At 37.8% G+C, this 22,762-nt stretch overlaps 1 protein-coding gene across 3 annotated transcripts in view; it reads right to left on the reverse strand.

The window, feature by feature from the left end:
* Positions 1-8,186: 8,186 nt before the first annotated feature.
* LOC145256389 (cyclin-dependent kinase 2-interacting protein-like) overlaps positions 8,187-22,762 on the reverse strand; it is a 161,014-nt gene continuing 146,438 nt past the window's right edge. Inside the window, exon 5 of one of the 3 annotated variants that reach the window (XM_080115238.1) lies at positions 8,187-10,917. In XM_080115238.1, coding sequence (XP_079971364.1) covers positions 10,721-10,917 — 197 coding nt within the window. In that variant the 3' untranslated portion in view covers positions 8,187-10,720. The remainder of the gene's footprint in view (positions 10,918-22,762) is intronic. The other 2 variants (XM_080115239.1, XM_080115237.1) reach the window with 2 other exon arrangements.

The following is a 22,762-nucleotide window of genomic DNA, read 5'->3' on the forward strand; positions in this document are numbered from 1 at the left end:
GCCAGAGGTTAATTGTTCAAAATGTAATGAGACGATGGCAGTGATGGCTGAGAATGAACAAACCAATAAAAGATGAAAATAATAATAAAGAATTGGATTTATAAGATCAAAGAATCCAACCTTGATCGCCCTTCGGGGCCAATGGCGCAGTTGGTATAGACGTTGAATCTCTACAGTTCCAGATGAACATTGTCTGAAGATAGCGGTTTCAATCCCACCCAAAGCGTGCCAGAGGTTAATTGGTCAAAATGTAATGAGACGATGGCTGAGAATGAACAAACCAATAAAAGATGAAAATAATAATAAAGAATTGGATTTATAAGATCAAAGAATCCAACCTTGATCGCCCTTCGGGGCCAATGGCGCAGTTGATAGAGACGTTGAATCTCTTCAGTTCCAGATGAACATTGTGTTAAGATAGCGGTTTCAATCCCACCCAAAGCGTGCCAGAGGTTAATTGGTCAAAATGTGGTGAGTGATGGCCGAGAATGAACCAACCAATAAAAGATGAAAAACAAGTAATAAATATGAGACTAGTAGTCCGAAATAAAAATAAATTAATACATGGAAGATCAGATAATAAATAAAAATGGATTTATAAGATCAAAGAATCCAACCTTGATCGCCCTTCGGGGCGCAGTTGGTATAGACGTTGAATCTCTACAGTTCCAGATTAACATTGTCTGAAGATAGCGGTTTCAATCCCACCCAAAGCGTGCCAGAGGTTAATTGGTCAAAATGTGGTGAGACGATGGCAGTGATGGCCGGGAATGAACAAACCAATAAAAGATGAAAGACAAGTATTGAATATGAGACTAGTAGTCCGAAATAAAAATAAATTAATACATGGAAGATCAGATAATAAATAAAAATGGATTTATAAGATCAAAGAATCCAACCTTGATCGCCCTTCGGGGCGCAGTTGGTATAGACGTTGAATCTCTACAGTTCCAGATTAACATTGTCTGAAGATAGCGGTTTCAATCCCACCCAAAGCGTGCCAGAGGTTAATTGGTCAAAATGTGGTGAGACGATGGCAGTGATGGCCGGGAATGAACAAACCAATAAAAGATGAAAGACAAGTATTGAATATGAGACTAGTAGTCCGAAATAAAAATAAATTAATACATGGAAGATCAGATAATAAATAAAAATGGATTTATAAGATCAAAGAATCCAACCTTGATCGCCCTTCGGGGCCAATGGCGCAACTGCGCCATTGGCCCCGAAGGGCGATCAAGGTTTTATAGACGTTGAATCTCTACAGTTCCAGATGAACATTGTCTGAAGATAGCGGTTTCAATCCCACCCAAAGCGTGCCAGAGGTTAATTGGTCAAAATGTGGTGAGACGATGGCAGTGATGGCCGAGAATGAACAAACCAATAAAAAATGAGAGGTATGTTTCAAATCACTGTGGGTCAAAATAGCGAAGTTTTACTTGATGATTTCCTCTGCGAGATACCGTATTGTTGTAATGAATGAAGTTGGTGATTGTAGGCAGTGATTGTGGGCATTATGTCTTAGTGCACTAAAAGAGAGACCTTGAGCCGAAAAGAAAAAGACACTGAAACACCTCATTTTATGGAAATTTTATTTGGTGTATGTTTGTAGACTTGGCTTTTGTAATGAGAAAGCCCAAATTGAATTTTGCTACCATAATAAAGACACAAATATAATTTTGCCAGAAACACGTCAAAAAGGTGAGGCAATGCAATTTTCGAGACCTGTACTTTCGAGATTTTTTTGAAACTGTTTTCACAACTTTTCACGAATGCAGAAAATTTTGCCCTGGGATGTGTTATACTTTTTGTAAAATTTCAAAAATCACTTTATTCTAAAACGTTGGGCTGCTTTATTGTAGGTCAAATTGCCGTTATAATTGCATGTGCAAAATGTTGCCACACACATGAAAATTGAGTAGCAACGTGTTTGGGGAAACCGTTGTCACGATTACGTACTTGCATCGAGTCCAGGATGTCCTGTACCCAATTAACTGTAGGCAAAGCAACTATTATCGACCATAAACTATTATCGTCTTTCAGCCATTTGCAAAAAATGGGAATCTGGCCCTTCAGTTTTGGAAAACGTGTTTGTTTTAAATGGTTGTGTGCCACGTTGTGTTAAGTTTTTGCTTAAAGTCAGTTTTTCAAGTGGTTCGGTAGCAGTTTGCGAGCTGGAAAATGATACAAAATTAAGTAACCAAAAATTAAAGAAAGGATAAAAATTCCAAATGCAGTCGCATCATCAGACGTGTTATCAATTTGTGTGATTTGTTTTCAAAAGGACAAAGTAATTTTTGAAATTTTAGAATCAAAATTAAAAAAGTTAAAAGTTTGTGGAAACTTCCACAATGTGCTGGATAAATTTGCAATTGATTGGGGCAGTTAATATTTATTTTGATTTTAGTTAATTTTTGACTGCAGTGTGCAAATTATGTAAATGAAAATCTGAAGCCTTACACGGACTCAGAATTTTCTCTCGAAGTGTAAACTATAATGCAAGAGGATATAAAAATTAGCACGAGCTCATCAAAAAGCCGTAACAGAAGTTACGGCTTTTTGATGAGCTCGTGCTAATTTGGAAGATGAGCTTGTGCTAATTTGGAAGATCCATATAGCCGGTATGTATGAAGACGAATCCATTGTCACACTATACGGCGAATTTCAAGTTAACGCCATGGGTCCTGCTAGATTCCCATAACACGATGGAAATAGGGAAAGCAAAAGAGTTAGGCCTTGCGGTAGAGAACGTATGTGGAGAACGTATCCAGGAATAGGGAGAGGAAACACGCACACACAGACGGACGAATGCTAGCTCTATAATAGTGAAAACAGTTGTGGTAGGTTTGGTCACTTTAATTCTTCATTCCTTTTCAGTCATCTCATGTCATCTCGCAATGCACTTGCATGTCATCTTGCACTTGTTATCTTTTATGCACTGCAATGTCATCTCGCACTTGTCATCGCACTTGCAATGTCAGCAACCTGCAGAACTGTTAACCTGCTGACATTGCAAGTGCATGCGACAGAGATTTTTTCCTTCCAGCTTTTTAGATTGAGGTGATGAACTTCCCATTTCCCATGAAATTTTAAGTTTGCAAAATTCTAAAAATTCAAAAATCACTTACACTTAATGGAGAGTAGAAAATTGTGGATGCGTTATCGGCAGCTCCTGTTACTCTCGCTTCTTTTTATTTGTCCCTCAGTCCTCATGAGTTATTTTTCTGACAATGGGAGAAGAAAAAGCTGTTTTCAAGGTTGGCAGTATTTTGTGCGAACAGTTGGCATAGTTGGTGGAAATTTTCTGTTTTCTATGTAGCCATGTCACTAGTAAGTGTATAACGGAGGTAAACGTTTTGTCTGGGCTGACGTTATCCGCCTGATAGTCAGGGACCCGAACCTTAGTGGTTACACTAAGGAGACTGTTCTATCAGCTGGTGCAAAGTACTGGGGCTGTTGTTTGGTGGACCGTGCAATAGCTTCTGGTGGGGCCTCTCGATGCCATACTAGTGGGTAATTGTTACGGCTTTATATTATCATTAGCTGTAGGTAAAGCCGTAACAATTAAAAAAAATTCTTCGTTTCTTTTTCCCTCTTAGTTTTTCCTCAGTAAAGTAAATCTGACGACCTAGTCCACAAATTTCAAAATTTCATCATGACAAAAAATACACGATTAAACCCGGTTCTCCAACTATCAACGTACCATGTTTCCTTCTCCATCAGGGGTCTACGTTCTAACCTTCCAGAGGTTACAGGAGACTAAACCAGACCTTTTATTTGTAAGTGAAACTGGCATTGGACAAGCTATTTCCCTAGAAATTTCGCAATTAAATCCCGATAATTAGTATTGCGAGCCTACTAGACCTTTTTCTCACAACTTGCCCTGAACTATGTCGCCTCTTGGATCTTCCAACCACTCTGTTGTACCTCTCCATCCTACAGTATATCGATACACTGGGATAGCTTCCGTACATTTATATCTGATCTACCTCTGCATTCCATGTTTAAAAAGGATGTGTCCTCTATAGTATTAGACCTGACTGAATGGTTAATTGTAGGTATTGACCATTTCATACCCTCTAAAAAGTTTCAGCAAAAACCTAACAGCCAGCCATGGTTCTCTCCAGAATGCGCACAGAAATCACTTTTTCCACTGCTTCAAACGTAATAGATGTAATAAAGCCGTTTTCAGGACTGCCAGCAACTAAGAAAGTAATAAGGAACGCAATGCTCAATCTGTTAAGTCCAAAGTAGCTGAGCAGCGGCTTGGTTCTGCCAGTTTTGGCAAATAGCAAAAAGTGTGCTATTATCAATGGACCTGAGGTACTACCCTTTGCGACCAAGGCCGCCAACCCCCAATATTTCCTCCTGTATCAGAAAACACGCTATGTAATATACGTATATCTGTACATGTGTTGCCAAGCTAATCAAAAACCTTGATTCCAGTAAAGCAACTGGCCCTGACGGTATTCCAATTATAGTACTCAAAAAACTTCAACCTGAACTAGCGCCCATACTTACAAAACTGTTTAAACGTTGTCTTAAGGATAATAGTTTCCCATCTCCCTGGAAAATCTCATACTGTATTTAAAAATTCAGGTGATCGTTCTCAGTAGGGCCAATAAGTCTCCTGTGCGAGTAAGTTGCTAGAATCTGTGTTAAATACAGAAGTAATCAACCATCTCAACAAAAATAACCTTCTTAGTGACACTCAATATGGTTTCCGTTCAGATGTGCTTACAGTTATATCTTATGAGATTAGCAAATCTCTTGACGGAGGCAATTGCTCTTGAGATAGGGTTTACTTCATAAGATCTCTAGCTATGTCTTCTCAATTGTTATTATTATTCTTCTAAATTATTATTATTATTCTTCATAAGAGTTGAGGGGCAAAAATCTCACAGCCGGTTCCCAACTCTTTTCCTAACCTACATTAATGATCTTCCAAATCACATCCTTACATCATGCTGACATTTATGCTGACGACACTACCATTTATAAATAAGTGTTATAAATGCTTTAGTAGCACATCTAGGACAGTAAACGACCAAGTTCTCTCCAATTCTCTCTCCTCTGGAGTGGCTGGTTACTTTTAATGCATCTAAAACCAAGCTTCTCTCTCATCATCAACATTCTAATCCACATTTGGTATCAATTGAAATGAATGGCTCTTGTCTTCAGGAGGCCTCAAGTTTTGACAAGCTTCTGGGCTTGACCAATTACTCCTGATCTTAAATGGAACACGTACATCAAATCTGTTGCCAAGGCCGCTGGAAAAATGGTGGGATCTTTCTATCGATCCGGTAGATATCTCACTGCTGATGCTATTCTCTGCTATTCTATTATGTCCAAGGATGGAATACTGTTGCCACATCTGGGCAGGAGCTGCTAGAAAGGACTTGGCCTGCCTTGATAGTTCAAAATACCGTAGCCTCGTAGATGTCCTTTTCTCCTCCTTGCAACCTCTATCTCACAGAAGAGATGTTGCGAGCTTGTCTCTGATGTATCGTTATTTTCATGGAAAGTGTTCGACTGAGCTATGGGATCCCTCGCCAAACTTTCACAAGAAACACTCGACTAGCTGTAAACACTATCAATAATTCCCCCCACTGCCTAAACGTAGATTCCATGAACAAAGCTTCTTTCTTAGAACTGCACGCCTGACTACAATATGGTTGTGTTCAAGTAAATAAGTTCTTGATGAGCCGTTCCAAGTTATCAAATTTACCAAATTTTCATTACTAATTTATATTGTCCAATTTCTACTGTATCCTTAAGTGGCCTCTAGGCCTTTGTAAAAAAAAACAAAACAAAAAAAAACACTTTAATGAGATTCCTATAATTGGACTTTCTCGTGTCCATTGTGACCATTTTTTTCTCAGAACTCCTTTGAAACTGTTTTCACAACTTTTTATCTCAGAAAGGCACAAATTCTGAGTCTGCATTTATTTATTTATTTAAGACTTAAGATTTTCATTTAAAAATAAAAAATGTCATCGATCTAACCAGTTAGGTCTTCGCTTCGCTCACCGGGTCGCTTTCATCGGGTCGTCTGAATCGTCTGAATCACACACAACATCAATCAGTTTCCAAATATATTATAAAAGTCGTTGCCTTTTCGCTAACTTTCATTCGCGTTATTCAACAGATTCAATTTGATTGATGTGATAATTCATTTTTACGAAATGAAAATTTTATGGGAATTTAATTAAATTTCGTAAAAATCGGTGGAAATGTGGAACGTTGATGTTTTCTATCCAAAAATTATCGAAGTTAAGTTTTGTGCAGTTCAAATTACAGTTATAATGAGGCATAGGGTCGATTTTTAACGTGAAGAAAAGGTACAAAAATAAATAATTGATCCTCCACCGAAAGAGAACAAGAAATGAAAGTGTAGGTTAAAAAGAGAGATTAAAAATGGCATTGTGGTCTCGCAAAATCTTGCCAAACACATGAACATTGAGTTGAGTTGTGTAGGGAAGCATTGTCATGACAAGGTGATCCATAAAAGTCACACGTTGTCCTTTTCTGCTGATGCGGTGTTTTGATGTCATGACTGCATTTGGCAGTTCAGACGTTTTTGGTTTTTTTTGTGTCAGTGGTTCAGTGGTTTTTTTTGTGTCAAAAGTGAAACGGAATGCGACCAGAATTTTTTAACGTGACGTACCTGGAGTTTCGTCTCATTAAACACGTTCGTCACGGAGCAGCGGGGAAAAATACAGAAGAAAAAAAGGTATGATGCATTCTTCTTACATACGAACTGTGATAAGTCTGATACACGTCAAAATTATGTCCTATGTTCTCTTCCAATATAATTACAATATTAGCAGTAACAGCAAGCAGAAATAAGCAGATGGCAGATAAACACTGATGCATACACACAATCTCTGTATTACAGAGATGAATACAGAGATTGTGTGCATGCAGTAATTAAGTTGAAATTTGATGAAAATGTTGTTAAATCTATTTTAAATAAATAGTTTGGGGTCAAAATAGCAGCAAAATTGCAACAAATTTGTACCTCGCTTTGTCGTGTGACTTCTGTAGGAAAGATTAAATTTGACGAAATTTATTCTGTCACGAAATTTATTCTGTCAACCAGATCCAGATCGCGTGACACACGACTTCAAACATACACATTGAAATTGAAGATTTGTCCCAATTTTATGCAAATGGCTTGACTTGAAAAGTGCTCTGCCACAGTCGATATTAGTTCTCATCGTTAACACTGCACCTTGCAGCTGTGCCTCATGCGTCAACAACCAGTGAAAACTGGGCATCGGGATAAATAAAATTAAAAGCTTAAAACTGAATTTCATTTTTCTTCTTCCTGTTTCGGAAAGACGAGATATGCACAGTTTTGGGTTTACGGTAAAAAAAAAAAAAATCGTCATAGAGACTATGCAATGCTCAATAATCTTCATTGCCGCTCCCAATAAACCATATCAGACACGGTTTAACAAATCGACGCCTTCCTCCTGGTGCAACTGCGGCACTCGTCCAGTCTCGAAATATTGGGAGTCGGGAGTCGGACGGCAATATCCATACCGTGAGATTTCCTGTTACGGAAATGTAAAGCAGACGCGAAGTGGCTTGTAGGGCCTTCACCTTTTCCGGTAACGTCTGAACTGATAATGTGGACCGAAGCACCGAGAACAGAAAAACGCATGCAAAAAAAATATTTCTCATATATCATCATGTTTTTTTTTTTTGACTGCCTGTTTTTTTTTGTGTCAGCATTAAAAAGTGAAACGGAATGCGACCAGAATTTTTTAACGTGACATACCTGAAGTTTCGTCTCATTAAACACGTTCGTCACGGAGCAGCGGGGAAAAATACAGAAGAAAAAAAGGTATGATGCATTCTTCTTACATACGAACTGTAAAAATATCTCGTCTGATACACGTCAAACAACATACATCTCTTCTGATACACGTCCTACAACATACATCTCTTCCAATATACAACAATATTAGCAGTAGCAGCAAAGCAGAAATAAGCAGACGGCAGATAAACACTGATGCATACACACAATCTCTGTATTCCTGTATCATTACAGGAATACAGAGATTGTGTGCATGCAGTAATTAAGTTGAAATTTGATGAAAATGTTGTTAAATCTATTTTAAGATGTCTTTGAAAGTAATATTATAAACCCTTTTTAAGAATTCAAAACACAACAAACATTGGTGTAAGTTTTTTATTTCTCCTGTTGGTCTTGCTTATGGTAGAAAGAGAGAGAGAGTTGGGGGGAACGACAGAGAGAATTATAGTGGCGTCCAACTGCAATCTTTTTCCAGACATCCACATAACCAGATTCCTTTCTGTTACATTTTTCATAACAATAACAAGGTTTGTATGAGAAATATTGAAACGTTTAGTTTGTCAATTTCTGACATTTCATCCACAGACGCGTGCCACATTCGTACACGTATGCATAACATTTCACTCCCTTTCTCTCCTCCACCATAGCTTACAATATAACATTTTTCAACAAACTCTTAACAATTTTTAACAATAACAATGACAAAGTATTTCAACACTTATACAACATCGTTTTTTTGTTTTTCTTTTTTTTTTCTTCCTCTTTTTTTTTTTTACATTTGCAAAAAAGAAAAGAAATCATCTCTCTTATCCACTTTTTTTTTATATGACTCTTTTTCAAGTCAAGAAAACACTTATCTTGCATTCTGTTTTCTCTGACTCTTCTTCTTCACATTTTAATATTTCTTTAATTAATCCTTTTTATTGTCTTTAATTGTCTCTTTCCGATGCATGATCTTTGATAGTAAACCGTGTCGTAATTTAAAATTAACATCGGTAAATGACACCCGATAGTATCATATATGCTTCTGCTCTAGTTTAATTTCTTTTCTTTAAAATTTCAACATACTCTGATTGAAATGAGAAACAACTACTCCCAAAGTGTCATCCAACGTCTGTTACACGGAGTAAAGGGTTATCTTTTCATTTATTTCTTTTTTCTCTTAAATTGGGAAATTGGTGGCATTTTTTTCTCTTAAATTGGGAAATTGGTGGCATATCCCATTTTGAGGCCCAACTTTTTTCTCTTAAATTGGGAAATTGGTGGCACTTTTTTCTCTTAAATTGGGAAATTGGTGGCATATCCCATTTTGAGGCCCAACTTATTTTCTTTTCCAACATACCAACATACCCATACCGCAATCACCCTCTCCCTTGCCTTAGGTATGCCGTATCCAGGGAGAATTTCCTCCTTGGATCCGTTGTGTGTAGTAGTAATTAGTAGGTGAGCATCCCGTAATTGGGAGAATGAATCAAAGTGGAGAAATTGTAAGAAATTACAAATTGTAATTAAACCGATTGACTTTTAGTGGAAAACATGTATGAGATACAGGTAGGTAGTGTGACCATTTTGGTTAATATCTGGCTTTAGTACTTTTTCTATACTGTCATTTTGTTCCTATTTTATTTTTTTATATAGAGAAGATGAACTGAAACACACACGACTGTAAGTGGACTCTTTGAAAAACACACACGACTGTAAGTGGACTTTGAAAAATATTGAAAAGATATGACCAATACCAAATAGGCATCATTCACATCAAATACCTTTCCAATTAATTTATTGCAGAAATTGATGACTTCAGTGAAACTGAAAAATGAAAGGAAAAGTTGTGTATGAGGTGCCTTTAATAAGTTTACAGACTTTTTGTACATTTAAAATTGTTGTAAATCTAATGTAATGTAAAATCTGCATGTTATTGCTATACATGAGATGACTGACCAGTTTTTATGATTTTCAGCTACAGTAGGAATTGGAATACACCTTATTAAAGCCCGATTGTCACAGCTGGTGAATTTTAAAAGTGCAATCTGAACGTGAGGACACTTTTAGAACAATAAAATTGTTTTAAACTGGGGAAAAAATGCTACAGAAACGTTTGCAATGTTTCAGACTGCTTTTGGACTATCTTGCATGAATAAATCATCAATTTTTCAGTGTCATAAGAGATTCAAGGAAGGCAGGGAGTCTGTGAGAGATGATGAAAGATGTGGAGGAGTAAGGAAGTAAGAAAACCAGAGTTGATTGGTCAAATAAAGAATTTCATGGATAAGGAGTGCACAGTTTGATGTCAGTGTGGGAACTGTACACAAAATTATTTGTGATGAACTGAAGATGTGGAGGATTTGTGTGAAGTTTGTCCTAAGGGTGCTCAGATAAGATCAGAATTAAAGATATTGTCATGGGCATCAGACAGTTCCTCACCCTTCCTATAATTCAGACTTTGCTCCCTATACCTTTGATTATTTCTTAAGCTCTATTTCTTCTAAGGTTTTCCTTAGAGGCTGTCATTATTAGACAATTCAGGAGATGAAAGAGGCTATGACAAGGGGCATTGACAAGCTTACACAAGAAGACTTCTATGGAACCTTCCACTAGTTTTTGGAATGGTACAACAAGTACATTGCAATTGGAGGATTACTTCGAAGAGGACTAGAGTACTATCAATAAAAGTGTACTATCAATAAAAGTGTACTATCAATAAAAGGGTACTATCAATAAAAGTGTACTATCAATAAAAGTGTACTATCAATAAAAGTGTACTATCAATAAAAGTGCCTATACAAAAAAGTCTGGAAATTTATTGAAGGCCCCTCATATATTTCATTTAGATTAAATAAAAAAAAACATTTTTTAAATTACAAAAAAAATGTCTTTAGTTGCCAAAGAGGAACCTTATTTTAAGCCTGATTCAAGGACAAGCGCTTCAAGTAAAGTCCGACATTCTCTGCTTAAATATGGTTCGTATGTCCAGGCCGAAGTGGAAAACATCATCAAATGACGATCAGAAATGTGTGCAATGTTGCGTGCCAAATTCTCTTTTAAAATGTATTCGTTCGCATAAGCTCTATGGATCTTCCAGGAAGCTGATTCTGTCAAATATTTGCAGATGAAACAAGAAATCAATTGTGGAATCAATTTGTGAACAAATAGAATGAGTCAATAATTGACAACAGCAATATAGGCAAGACAAAAATAATAATTTAGAATGTTATATAATATTACAATAAATAACAATATTATGAAAATGTTCAAAAGACAATATCAGAAAAGAGGAACAAGAGTAGGAAAAAAGAGTTAGACAAATTGAAAGCATGAAGTTAAGGTATGTCCAAAATACATTATACCACACACACACACACATATTGTTTAACAACAATAATATATTATATATTGTTTAGCAATATTATCAAATGTTCTGAAAATTTCATCAGGTGTTAGAAATGGTCAAAGAAAGATTCAATAACAAGAACAATATTTTTTTGTTTAGATTAATTTGACAATTGTTCTCATCTTCAATTTTATCTGCACAATGTTTTGGTCGTAGTAGCGTTATAATCAGGATTTGGTTCTGGGGTTCGGGAAGGAGTGAGTCACTCTCTCGACAACAGCACGTTTCTGCCCTCTTCTTTTCCAATCGACCACACCTGGCCTCTCGTAACCAATGTTAAAACCGCACAATCTAAACGTCAGCAATATGAAATTCTTTTCAAGAGGAGATGTTCATGACTCTTTTCTCTCCCCCGCCCCCAGGGAATTTTTCCCAGCTTTTATATCCTCCCATCTAGAAAAAAAAAGGAAGAGACAGGAAAAAAAAATAGCTTCTCCCATCATGCTCTGCCTTCCCAAGATGCCCTTCGCGTATACAAATACGCTGGCCATCGTTTCCTTCTTTCCCAAAGAGCGATGCAGATATGCCCGGTACATTTTTTTTTCCTTCTTTTTTAACTATATACCCCACATGCCCCCCTGATCTTTGAGATCAATAAGACACTTCATAATCCATGCAGGCATCCTCCTCTCACGTTGAGGCCTCTGGGGGACAAGTTCTTGGGGGTTGACGTTTTCAGGTTTACTACAGACATTCTCGTCCAGTTGTAAAGAACCACAATGTGGGGCTAAGTCGAATTGGGGTGCATCGTTAGTTTCTTGGTGGATATCGACTTCACTGCCATCACTGCGCACTGGCAGGGTTACACGACGCAGGTCTAGGATATGCTGGGGAACGCCATTCACCATCACATTGTTCTTTGACTGGGTTCCCGTTACGACCCCCCTCCCCCAGCGAGTGGTACATTTTGCATTGGGGGGCTTTACCCACACCTCCTCGCCCACTTTAATGGTAGCTTCTTCACCCTCAATTCCTACCGTTTTGTTGCACGGATGCCGCCACTTATATGCAAAGATGGTTCTATGAGGCACAGTTGTCTCATCTTGTCTGGTTTTCGGTGAGATGTTGTACCAAAACACTGCCTCCATGGGTGAAATGTTGCTTTTTTTCTGCAGCAGCCTTGATGGTGCGATGATTCCTCTCCACTATCCCATTGCCACTCGGCCGATACGCTGCCCTAAAAAATTGCCTTACTCCCCACCTATCACACACCTCTTTAAAGGCTTCTGATCGGAAAGCGGGGCCATTGTCCATTAACAGTTCCTCAACCAGCCCTCTTTCCAAAAATATTTCTTCAATGACCCCTTTGATCGCCCATGCAGCTTCTGCCCTGATCTCTCTCCATATGGCAAACTTCCCCGGTCCACAGTCGATACAGCTTATGGCGATAATGGGTCACATCAATGGCCAATCGCTACCAGTCCTCTGCAATGTGTAACTCTCCTGCTTCATGTCTGGACAGTCCGGGGTCTATCGATTGGCACTCCTGACAGTGCTCCACTACCTTCCTGACCTCCTTCTCGATGGTTTCCAGGTAAACCTCTCTTGCCAGAAATAACGTCCGTTCTCGACCAAAGTGTAACTTTTTAACTTCCTCCCCTGCACAACACACTGAGGAAACCTCCTTTCTCTCTTGCAGCCAGGCCTTCTTTACCTGTGTCATCGAATCCGCCTTGTTCTTTTCTGATGGTATCAGCACTACAGATACCTTCAACTGGAAGTAATGGTAGCACTCCAGTAATGGTAGCACTCCTTTTTCTTCCCCTGTCCACGGTTTAAGAATTCCCTTCTCTATCCACCTCTCCACTTCTTCCTTGAATCCTTTTCTTATTTCTCCTCGCAGTGTTTTCTCATAGCAGTTTACTTTGTTTCGTAGTTCCTGAGGCCCGGAGATCCATTCTCATTCCACCGTCCATCTCTCACCATCGAACCTCGCCAGGAAATCCTCGTCCTCGATGCAGTAAGCCTCTGGTTTTTGTGTTCTGATATTTCTATCACCTTCCACTCCTATTGCGCCAAGGCGTCTAAAAGTTACTTGGCCCCCTCTCAACGTAGCGCCCCCCTGTTGGTTGATCACACTTACAACTAAAAACTACATCAACATCACCAACCAGACGATCCAGCACTAGGGCTCGTAGTCCAATAGGCACACCTTGCACCAGTACTTCCGCTGGTGTCTCTCCCAGGCATTTCACCTCTCTGCCATCCACGGTCTTAATACTCCTGGCTCCGCTCCATGATCTAGCGACATTCTTCGTTACCAACGTCGTGGTGCAGCCTGAGTCAACAAGGGCCATGTCTCTCTTCCCATTGACTACTTACCAGTAACTGAGGCAACGTTTTGTTGTGCGCCATTTCCACATAGAAGGGGGAACCACTTGCGCAATGGCTCCCCTTCACTCATTTCCCTGGTCCCGTGCAGCAACGTGCCCCACTCGTTCACATCGGTAGCAGATGATCCCCGGTCTCGGCTCTTTGCAGTCCTTCAGCAGGTGAGGACCCTGGCACTTGATGGAAGGCCTCTCCTCCTGTCACCTCGCTGTCTCTCGTCATTCAAGTGGGGCCTCATGCACTTATTTCCACTCACAGCTGCAGCCACGATTGGGCCCTTGAAATTCTTGACTAGGATTCTGGTGTGGACCAAGAGATCGTCCACTTCCATCATATTGATCTCAGTGATTCTCTGCATGTTCGCAGAGATTTCTTCTGGGAAGCTGTTCACTAGGTATAGCTTTACCGTCATCTCCAGTCAATCCTGCCAGTCTTCTGATATCCGCAACAAAGATGTCAACAGACTCACCGGTCCACCTCACACTTGCAAGCTTGCCGAGTGCTTCAAATGGACTCTCGGCGAAAGACAATTTCAGTCTTTGCTCCACTGAGGCAAGGTCTCCCTTATCTTCATCGCGCATCTGCTGGTAAATAGTGAGGGCTTCCCCCTCTAAGTAGAGCGGCAGCAGGGTGACCACGTCTTCGATTTTTTGCAACCTTGCCACCATCTTTAATTTTTCCAGCCATTTAATTAGGTCACCCTCCCCAGTGAAGCGTCTCAACATCATGTTAACCTGCTTGACTTGCCGAAATAGCGTTATAATCAGGATTCGGTTCTGGGGTTCGGGAAGGAGTAAGTCACTCTCTCGACAACAGCACGTTTCTGCCCTCTTCTTTTCCAATCGACCACACCTGGTCTCTCGCCACCAATGTCACACCGCACAATCTAAATGTCAGCAATACGAAATTCTTTTCAAGAGAAGATGTTCATGACACCACTTTTTTCTTCCCCCCCCCCCCCGGGAATTTTTCCCAGCTTTTATATCCTCCTATCTAGAAAAAAAAGGAAGAGACAGGAAAAAAAAAATAGCTTCTCCCATCATGCTCTGCCTTCCCAAGATGCCCTTCGTGTATACAAATACGCTGGCCATCCTTTCCTTCTTCTTTCTCAAAGTGCGATGCAGATACGCCCGGTATGTTTTTTTTTTTTTGTTTTTTTTTCTTCTTCTTCTTTTTTTAACCATATACCCCACAGTAACCATTGACCTTTGTCAGGTATAAAAGTCGACAATTTTGCCAGGAAAAAAATAGGAGTAGCTCTGCACTCTAAGGTTTCAAATGTTTTATCTAGTTTACACAAATTATAAAGATAATTTACTCATCAGGGAACCTTAGAAGTAAATCATTAAGTTTTTATGATCAAATTTAATTCATCAAGCAATTGTAAGTTCTTAGAAAACATAATATTTATGGAACTAAGAGGATGCTGATTTCAATATGGTTAATCATATGTTATCCATTTTTTAATTTTTTTTATATGTTATCTTATGACTGATAGGAGAGAAAAGGAGAGGGGGCAAGAAAAAAAGAGGAGGAAAAAGAGGAAGAAAAGGAAGGGAAGAAAAAATTGAAGTTGTTTATATGCGAAAAGAAAAATACAGACATAGTAAGGGGAGAGGACTATTTGGGATTATCTCCCTTGAGAGTAACAGGTATTTCTAAGAAAGGTGAATAAGAAAACTTAAATAATTTCTTAAGAGAGAGTTAAAAAAATATGTAATGTAATTGTCCTTAAGACTCAACTGTGTTGTTAATGCATGTGATTAGTCATACATTTATAATAAAGTTCCTATATGTTGTATGCTTTAAACTTATGAAATTATATTTTTCTTATACTTAAGCATAGTTAATGTGAATTTGTAATTAACGGTTCCCATATGGAATTTAATTCTGGGGTAACTTAAATGACTCAGCATATCCACTGCCTCTATGTTGTTTTACTTTCCATCAACGTTCTCTGTCTATGATTTTTACTTCATCCCACAAGAGATATCTTTATAATTCGTGTAAACTTCCAACTAGATAAAAAAAGATTTAAATCTTAGAGTGTATGTTAGGAAATAGGTCGAACATAAGAAATATGTTAAATCATATTGTAGACACGTTTTACCGGAAGTGAGGGTCAGTTGACCGGATCTGCGTGTGAGTCACATGATCAGGTAAGCTGGAGTCAGAGAGTTTGGGTTTGGACATAGAGAATAGATGGCTTAACAGGTCGTCCCCTCCCCTCCCCTTCACTGGGGTGGGGTGGGGGTATGCCGACGTGTGTGAAAATAAGACTTTGGAAGAACCATGCAAGCAAAGACATTCACTTTCCATTCTTCTGCGATCAACACCTGGAAGGTGAATAAAAACTATATAAAACCAATCATCGTCTTGGAGTGAATGAAGATTCGTTCAAAACAGGTTTCCAGTCTCCTCTCCAAGAACAAAATGAATTCCAGGTGGACAAGATCAACGACGCATGGTTAAGATATGTCCAAAATACACACACACACACACCTGCATATGAACGATTAGATATGAATACATCACAAATAGACAGCAATATTTAGACGACCATATAATGGTACTCCTTTTATGATACCAACAATACAACCCCATTTTGGTGCTCGAACTGGAGGTTACCATGGTGGAAAAAAAAATTAGACACAATGGGGGGGGGGGGAAGAAGAAAGGAATGGTTCTGAAGAAAAAAAATAGACACATTAAAATTATACATACATAGATTTATATGCTAACTTATTAAGAAAAAATAATGGAAGAACGGTACGTTAAAAAAAAGGAAAAAGTATATAGTGTATATAGTGTGTATAAATAGAAGAAAAAATATTAATACAGACAATGTGATTGCAAACACAGGAAATAGAAGAAAAAATATTAATACAGACAATGTGATTGCAAACACAGGAAATAAAAGAAAAAATATTAATACAGACAATGTGATTGCAAACACAGGAAATAAAAGAAAAAATATTAATACAGACAATGTGAAAAACAGAAAGAAAAAAAAAAGAAATAGAAGAGAAGCATGTGTGTGGTTAAAAAAACCTGTCAAAAAACATGTCAATCAAAAAAAGTTTGTTATGTGTAAGTGTCGCAATTGTAAACTCGGTGTTCTTTTTGTGTGAAACAATGGACAATTTCTGCCAATGTAAAATTTTTATTTTCCAATTTGTACAGTGTTTTTTCTTAGGAATTTTTTTTCTGGTGTGAAAAAATGTTGTTCATTTTTTTTCTGGTGTGAAAAAATGTTATTCATGAAAATTTCATTATACAGTTTACCTCCATTTGGAGGTAAACTGTATAATGAAATTTTCATATGTATGTTTTTTAGATTAAAAAAAAAAAACACAAGTGTTGTCTAAAAGGAATTGTGTTTTATGGGTGATTGGGATTTCCGTTGATTTTGAGTAGGATCAACATGGAAAAATTTATGTGTGAAATCCGATATTTTCTGCTAAGCTATATGCCTTGAAGGCAGTCGTGGTTACCGACCTGGGAAAAAAAAAGTTTTTCTCATATAGCTGTCCAGCGTCGGGGAGCAAATGGAATGCCCCTGACATGGCATAAATGGCAGAAGAGGAAATGGCAGAAGTGAATTCAAACATGGTCGGAAGTCTGTAGAAACAGCTCCCAGACCTGGTCGGCCCCCCTTCTGTCATTGATGAGGCATCTGTCCATCAAGTTGAGGCTGCCATTTTGGAAGATCCGTGCATTATTATTCGCCAAATAGCCCAAGATGTCAAGATTAGTACAGGGTCTGTGCAAACTATCATTCATGACCATTTGCATATGCATAAGGTGTCTGCCAGATGGATTCCCAGGTTGCTCACACCATTCCAGAAGCAAAAACATGTCAAGTGCTCGAGGATGAATTTGGAGATGTGCCAAGAAGATGAGTCAAAGTTTTTCAAAAAACTGATTACACAGGATGAAACCTGGGTCCATCACTATGATCCAGAGACCAAAGCCCAGTCAATGCAGTGGAAGCACTTGGACTCACCACCTCCAAAGAAGGCAAGGATGCAGCTCTCCGCTGGCAGATCATGCTCACAGTCTTCTGGACCAGTGGAGTAGTGATGACAGATTTCCTGGCAAAGGGTACCACAATTACAGGAGCCTATTATGCTTCACTTTTGAGGGAATTAAGGGAAGCTATCAAAATCAAGAGGCGGGGCAAGATCAGAAAAGGTACCCTCCTCCTGCAGGACAACGCTCCGGTCAACAACTCGCATGTCGCCAGATCAGAAGCACGGGCATGTGGTTATGAAATCCTCTCCCATCCTCCCTACTCTCCTGACCTTGCACCCTCTGACTTTCACCTCTTCCCAGTCATGAAGTTGTTTTTGAAAGGAAAGCATTTCCCAGATGATGCAGCCTTGATTTCTGAAGTCACGTCGTGGTTGGAGGACCAACCTGGGGTGTTCTACAAAAACGGTCTCCAGAGCTGCATCAAACGATGGGGGAAATGCATAACTCTGGGTGGTTGTCATGTAATAACTGTACCAAGTTTCGTTGCTCTACTACTATGGGAAGTGGGTCAGGAGAATTACTTATTGCACACCCCTCGTAATTGATGTTTTCTCAAATCAGTATTGTGCAGGTTTTTCTTGTTCTTTGACGTATTTTTTCGCAGAATGGAGAAGGAGTGATCTTTGCCTTGTGGAGTTTATTTAAATAATGATTAATTTAAAAGTAAGAACATGTTAATTAATTAAAAATAATACTAATACTAATAATGATGATAATAATAATAAAACTGGGAAAAAGAGATTTATGGGTTATGAGTAAGGGGTCAACTAGTTCTTAAGTTTTGGAAGAGTCAAGGGTTCAGTCGGTATTTATTCTAGTTTTCGAGATGGTCGTGGAACTTTTTTTTGTTTTGTTTTTTCATGGGATTTTTCTCCAAATTCGTAATTCAGCGGGAGACATAGGAAATGCTCTCGTAATGTTATGAGAAAAATCTTTCATCTCGTAGGAGTCACATGCTTATGGAAAGGGTTTTTTTTTTTTTTTTTCTTCTTCTTTTTTAACCATATACCCCACAGTAACCATTGACCTTTGTCAGGTATAAAAGTCGACAATTTTGCCAGGAAAAAAATAGGAGTAGCTCTGCACTCTAAGGTTTCAAATGTTTTATCTAGTTTACACAAATTATAAAGATAATTTACTCATCAGGGAACCTTAGAAGTAAATCATTAAGTTTTTATGATCAAATTTAATTCATCAAGCAATTGTAAGTTCTTAGAAAACATAATATTTATGGAACTAAGAGGATGCTGATTTCAATATGGTTAATCATATGTTATCCATTTTTTAATTTTTTTTATATGTTATCTTATGACTGATAGGAGAGAAAAGGAGAGGGGGCAAGAAAAAAGGAGGAGGAAAAAGAGGAAGAAAAGGAAGGGAAGAAAAAATTGAAGTTGTTTATATGCGAAAAGAAAAATACAGACATAGTAAGGGGAGAGGACTATTTGGGATTATCTCCCTTGAGAGTAACAGGTATTTCTAAGAAAGGTGAATAAGAAAACTTAAATAATTTCTTAAGAGAGAGTTAAAAAAATATGTAATGTAATTGTCCTTAAAACTGTGACGAGAGATTATTGTGATGCTGCATGAACCTAAGATGCGAGATGGAGGCTAGAGAGTTGTTGATTTTTGAGGACGCAAGGATTCACGCCACATGGTATTATTTGTGGCTGTTATTTTATTTATTAGATGTTATTATTTATTGGAATGGTATGACAGTTTTCTTTTGCCAGTGGGGTGAGCTTAGGTATCTCCTTCATAGTAAATATGGGTAGAAAATGTATGTTTTAGTCATACATTTTGATAAAAAACGGGAGGAGGAATGTTAGGAAATAGGTCGAACATAAGAAAGAAATATGTTAAATCATATTGTAGACATGTTTTACCGGAAGTGAGGATCAGCTGATCAGATCTGCGTGTGAGTCACGTGATCAGGTTAGCTGGAGTCAGAGAGTTAGTGTTTGGATATAGAGAAGAACAGACAGCTTAACAGGTCGTCCCCTCCCCTTCACTGAGGGGGGGGGCGCTGATGTGTGTGAAAATAAGACTTTGGAAGAACCATGCAAGCAAATCTGCAATCGACACCTGGAAGGTGAATAAAAAACTATATAAAACCAATCATCGTCTTGGAGTGAATGAATAATCGTCCAAAACACGTTTCCAGTCTCCCCTCCAAGAACAAGATGAATTCCAGGTGGACAAGATCAACGACGCATGAAGTTAAGGTATGTTAATTTTATTAATTCACTTTTATTTCGGACTATTAGTCTCATCTTTATTAGTTGTTGTTTTTCATCTTTTATTGGTTTGTTTATTCACAACGTTTCGGCCAACTATTCCTCTGGCCTTCGTCAGGTGGTAACCGCGACGGATAGGAACTTTGAATCTCCTAACTGCATTCTCAGCCATCACTGCCATCCATAGTTGTTGTCGTTTCACCACATTTTGGCCAAGTAAACCTCTGGCACGCTTTTGGTGGGATTGAAACCGCTATCTTCAGACAATGTTCATCTGGAACTGTAGAGATTCAACGTCTCTATCAACTGCGCCACAGGACCCAAAAGGCGATCAAGGTTGGATTCTTTGATCCATGTTTATTTATTATCTGATCTTCCATAGTCGGGTCCGTACCGATTGGTATATATATATTATTCCTTAATTGGAATTCATTTTTAAGATGAGCATTATATTGTTAATTTTATTAATTCATTTTTATTTCGGACTATTAGTCTCATCTTTATTAGTTGTTGTTTTTCATCTTTTATTGGTTTGTTTATTCACAACGTTCCAGCCAACTATTTCTCTGACCTTCGTTTACTTGGTCAAAATGTGGTGAGACGACAACAACTACGGATGGCAGTGATGGCTGAGAATGCAGTTAGGAGATTCAAAGTTCCTATCCGTCGCGGTTACCACCTGATGAAGGCCAGAGGAATAGTTGGTCGAATGATTGAATTCCATGATGCAAAACAATAAACTTTTACAATAAAATGATACTATCATCTAAAATTATAGCATATCAACTTTTCAGAAAACTTCATTTCAAATGAGCAATTGTGGAATTTCTACACATTCTAGTAATATTTCTTAATTTGGGAAATTACCAAGTTTAAAAAATAAAAAATTTAAATCAGAAAAATAAATGAGAAAAGTTATAAATAATGTTGAATTTAATTTTCAATATAATTCAGGAAGATCTTTAGAAAATATGTCCTCCTTCTCAGTAGTGATTCTATTCATAATGTCCCTCTCTGATTAAAAATATAAAATAAATATATTAGGATCATTTTCTCAATTCCAAAATTAGAGAGATTAATTTAAATTATTTTCCCAAAGTGGTGAAAATCAAATCAGAACGTACACAAATGTAAAAATAATGTTTCATGATATAATTCAAAAACAATTTATATCATTGTAAACTTGTTTGTAATGATACCCTTAATAGATATGTGACCAGACGTGTACGGCCCTGACAGATCGCCAACTTCCAACGTCATGTGTCGTGGATTTTTCATTCGACTATTCCTCTTATGGCCGGATCATCATTTTCTTGCTGGCGACTGTCGATGGGAACACACGTTGGGTCACAAAGTAGAAATATTAAAATAAGTTGTGGAACAAAGAAAGGAACAACACAACGCCAATGCTTCACATACATATCAGATGGAATCTGGGTGTGTGTGAAACTATAGTCCAAACCTCACATACTTCCAAGGCTAGGCTCGTCTGTCAGTCACAATTCAGCTCTATCTCTGTTTTGCAGTCAACTCTAAAAACTGTCCAACCGTACTCACTATCAACTCCCATCCGCCGTGAATGGCATCTAGTTGTCAACTAACTCTTTGTGTCGGTATCTGAAGTCGCCCCCCCCCCAGCTACTGGAAGCTGCTTTTCCCTGCTTTATCTGTTCTGTGGGTTTCTATTGTCATTGTCAAATCATAAAGGCTCGATCTAAAAATACCTAAAGATTTATTGTTTGCTACTTTCCATCTCTTTGTTTATTGTCAGACATTTCCTATTTCTTTGTCTATTTCCAGACACTTCCTATTCTTTTGTCTATTGCCACCCCTGTCTCAGCACTTAGTGACTCAGGTCAACTTTATAGTATCACAGATGTTACTACAAGAACTACATGCAAGATGATATTCTAACATTGAAGGAAAGGGACAAGATTTAAATAGTTAAAAATCAACCAAGAACAAGCAAACAAATCAATGAACAAAATTTATGGAAATGTGTGAAGTATTGTTTGTGAAATAATCTGTATGAGAAATAAATGATTGTTTTATTATAATTAACAGAAATTAATATGTTACATGCAAAAGGTTTTATTTTATTTTCAGTGAAGGGTAAATTGTAGTGTGAATCTGCAACAATTTATCAGTGACAACTTCAGAACTACTCTGAAGTTGTCACTGATAAATTGTTGCAGATTTTTTACTGTTACTAGCCTAGTTTGGGATGCAAAAACTGGTAACTAAAGTTAAATTTACCTTAATTTCAACTTGCGATATCCCATTTATTTTTTTTGGGTTATTTTGATAAAGTTTTGATTTAAATAAAATTTAATCTTTTTGCTTTATAGATATATAATTCTTTTTCTTGTGTCTTTAATAGTTTTTTTTTATCCAGGCTACTTCAAGTTATGTCACTAATTTTTTATGAATACGGCTTTATTTTTTACACACACAAAAAAAAAATGTTGGTGTTTTTCAAATTTGGTGCGCATGATATTGTGAGTCTCTAGGTATAAAAAATATTAAAGAAAGGAAGGTCACTTATGGTGAGCTTAAAAAAGGGTTTTAAGTTGTTTTTCACAAAAAATCCAACTGGAAAACTTCAGTGAAAGAAATATGAAAGAAATTCAATTAAAAAATTCTGAAAATCGCATCGTTTTGTAGAGAAATATCTCCTCTTTAATAATCTGTTGATTTCATATTACTATGCTCAGAAATCAAAGAGCGCCACTAATAAAAGGGGCCTACACATCGAGATTTACAACTTAATCCCAAGTGACCGAGGTACAAAGTATCATCACGAAAATCAACTGTTAGCACGAACGAGCTGCATGACCCAACGAAAATGTAAACAAGCAACTTGTTGAGGTGGTGCAAATTAGGAAGAATGATTTGAATTGGGAAAGGAAAAATGAATTGCTTTGAGGAAGGAACGAACAACGC

The sequence above is a fragment of the Euprymna scolopes genome, chromosome 32 (assembly GCF_053919585.1).
Source record: "Euprymna scolopes isolate OS-2025 chromosome 32, ASM5391958v1, whole genome shotgun sequence".
Taxonomy (NCBI): domain Eukaryota; kingdom Metazoa; phylum Mollusca; class Cephalopoda; order Sepiida; family Sepiolidae; genus Euprymna; species Euprymna scolopes.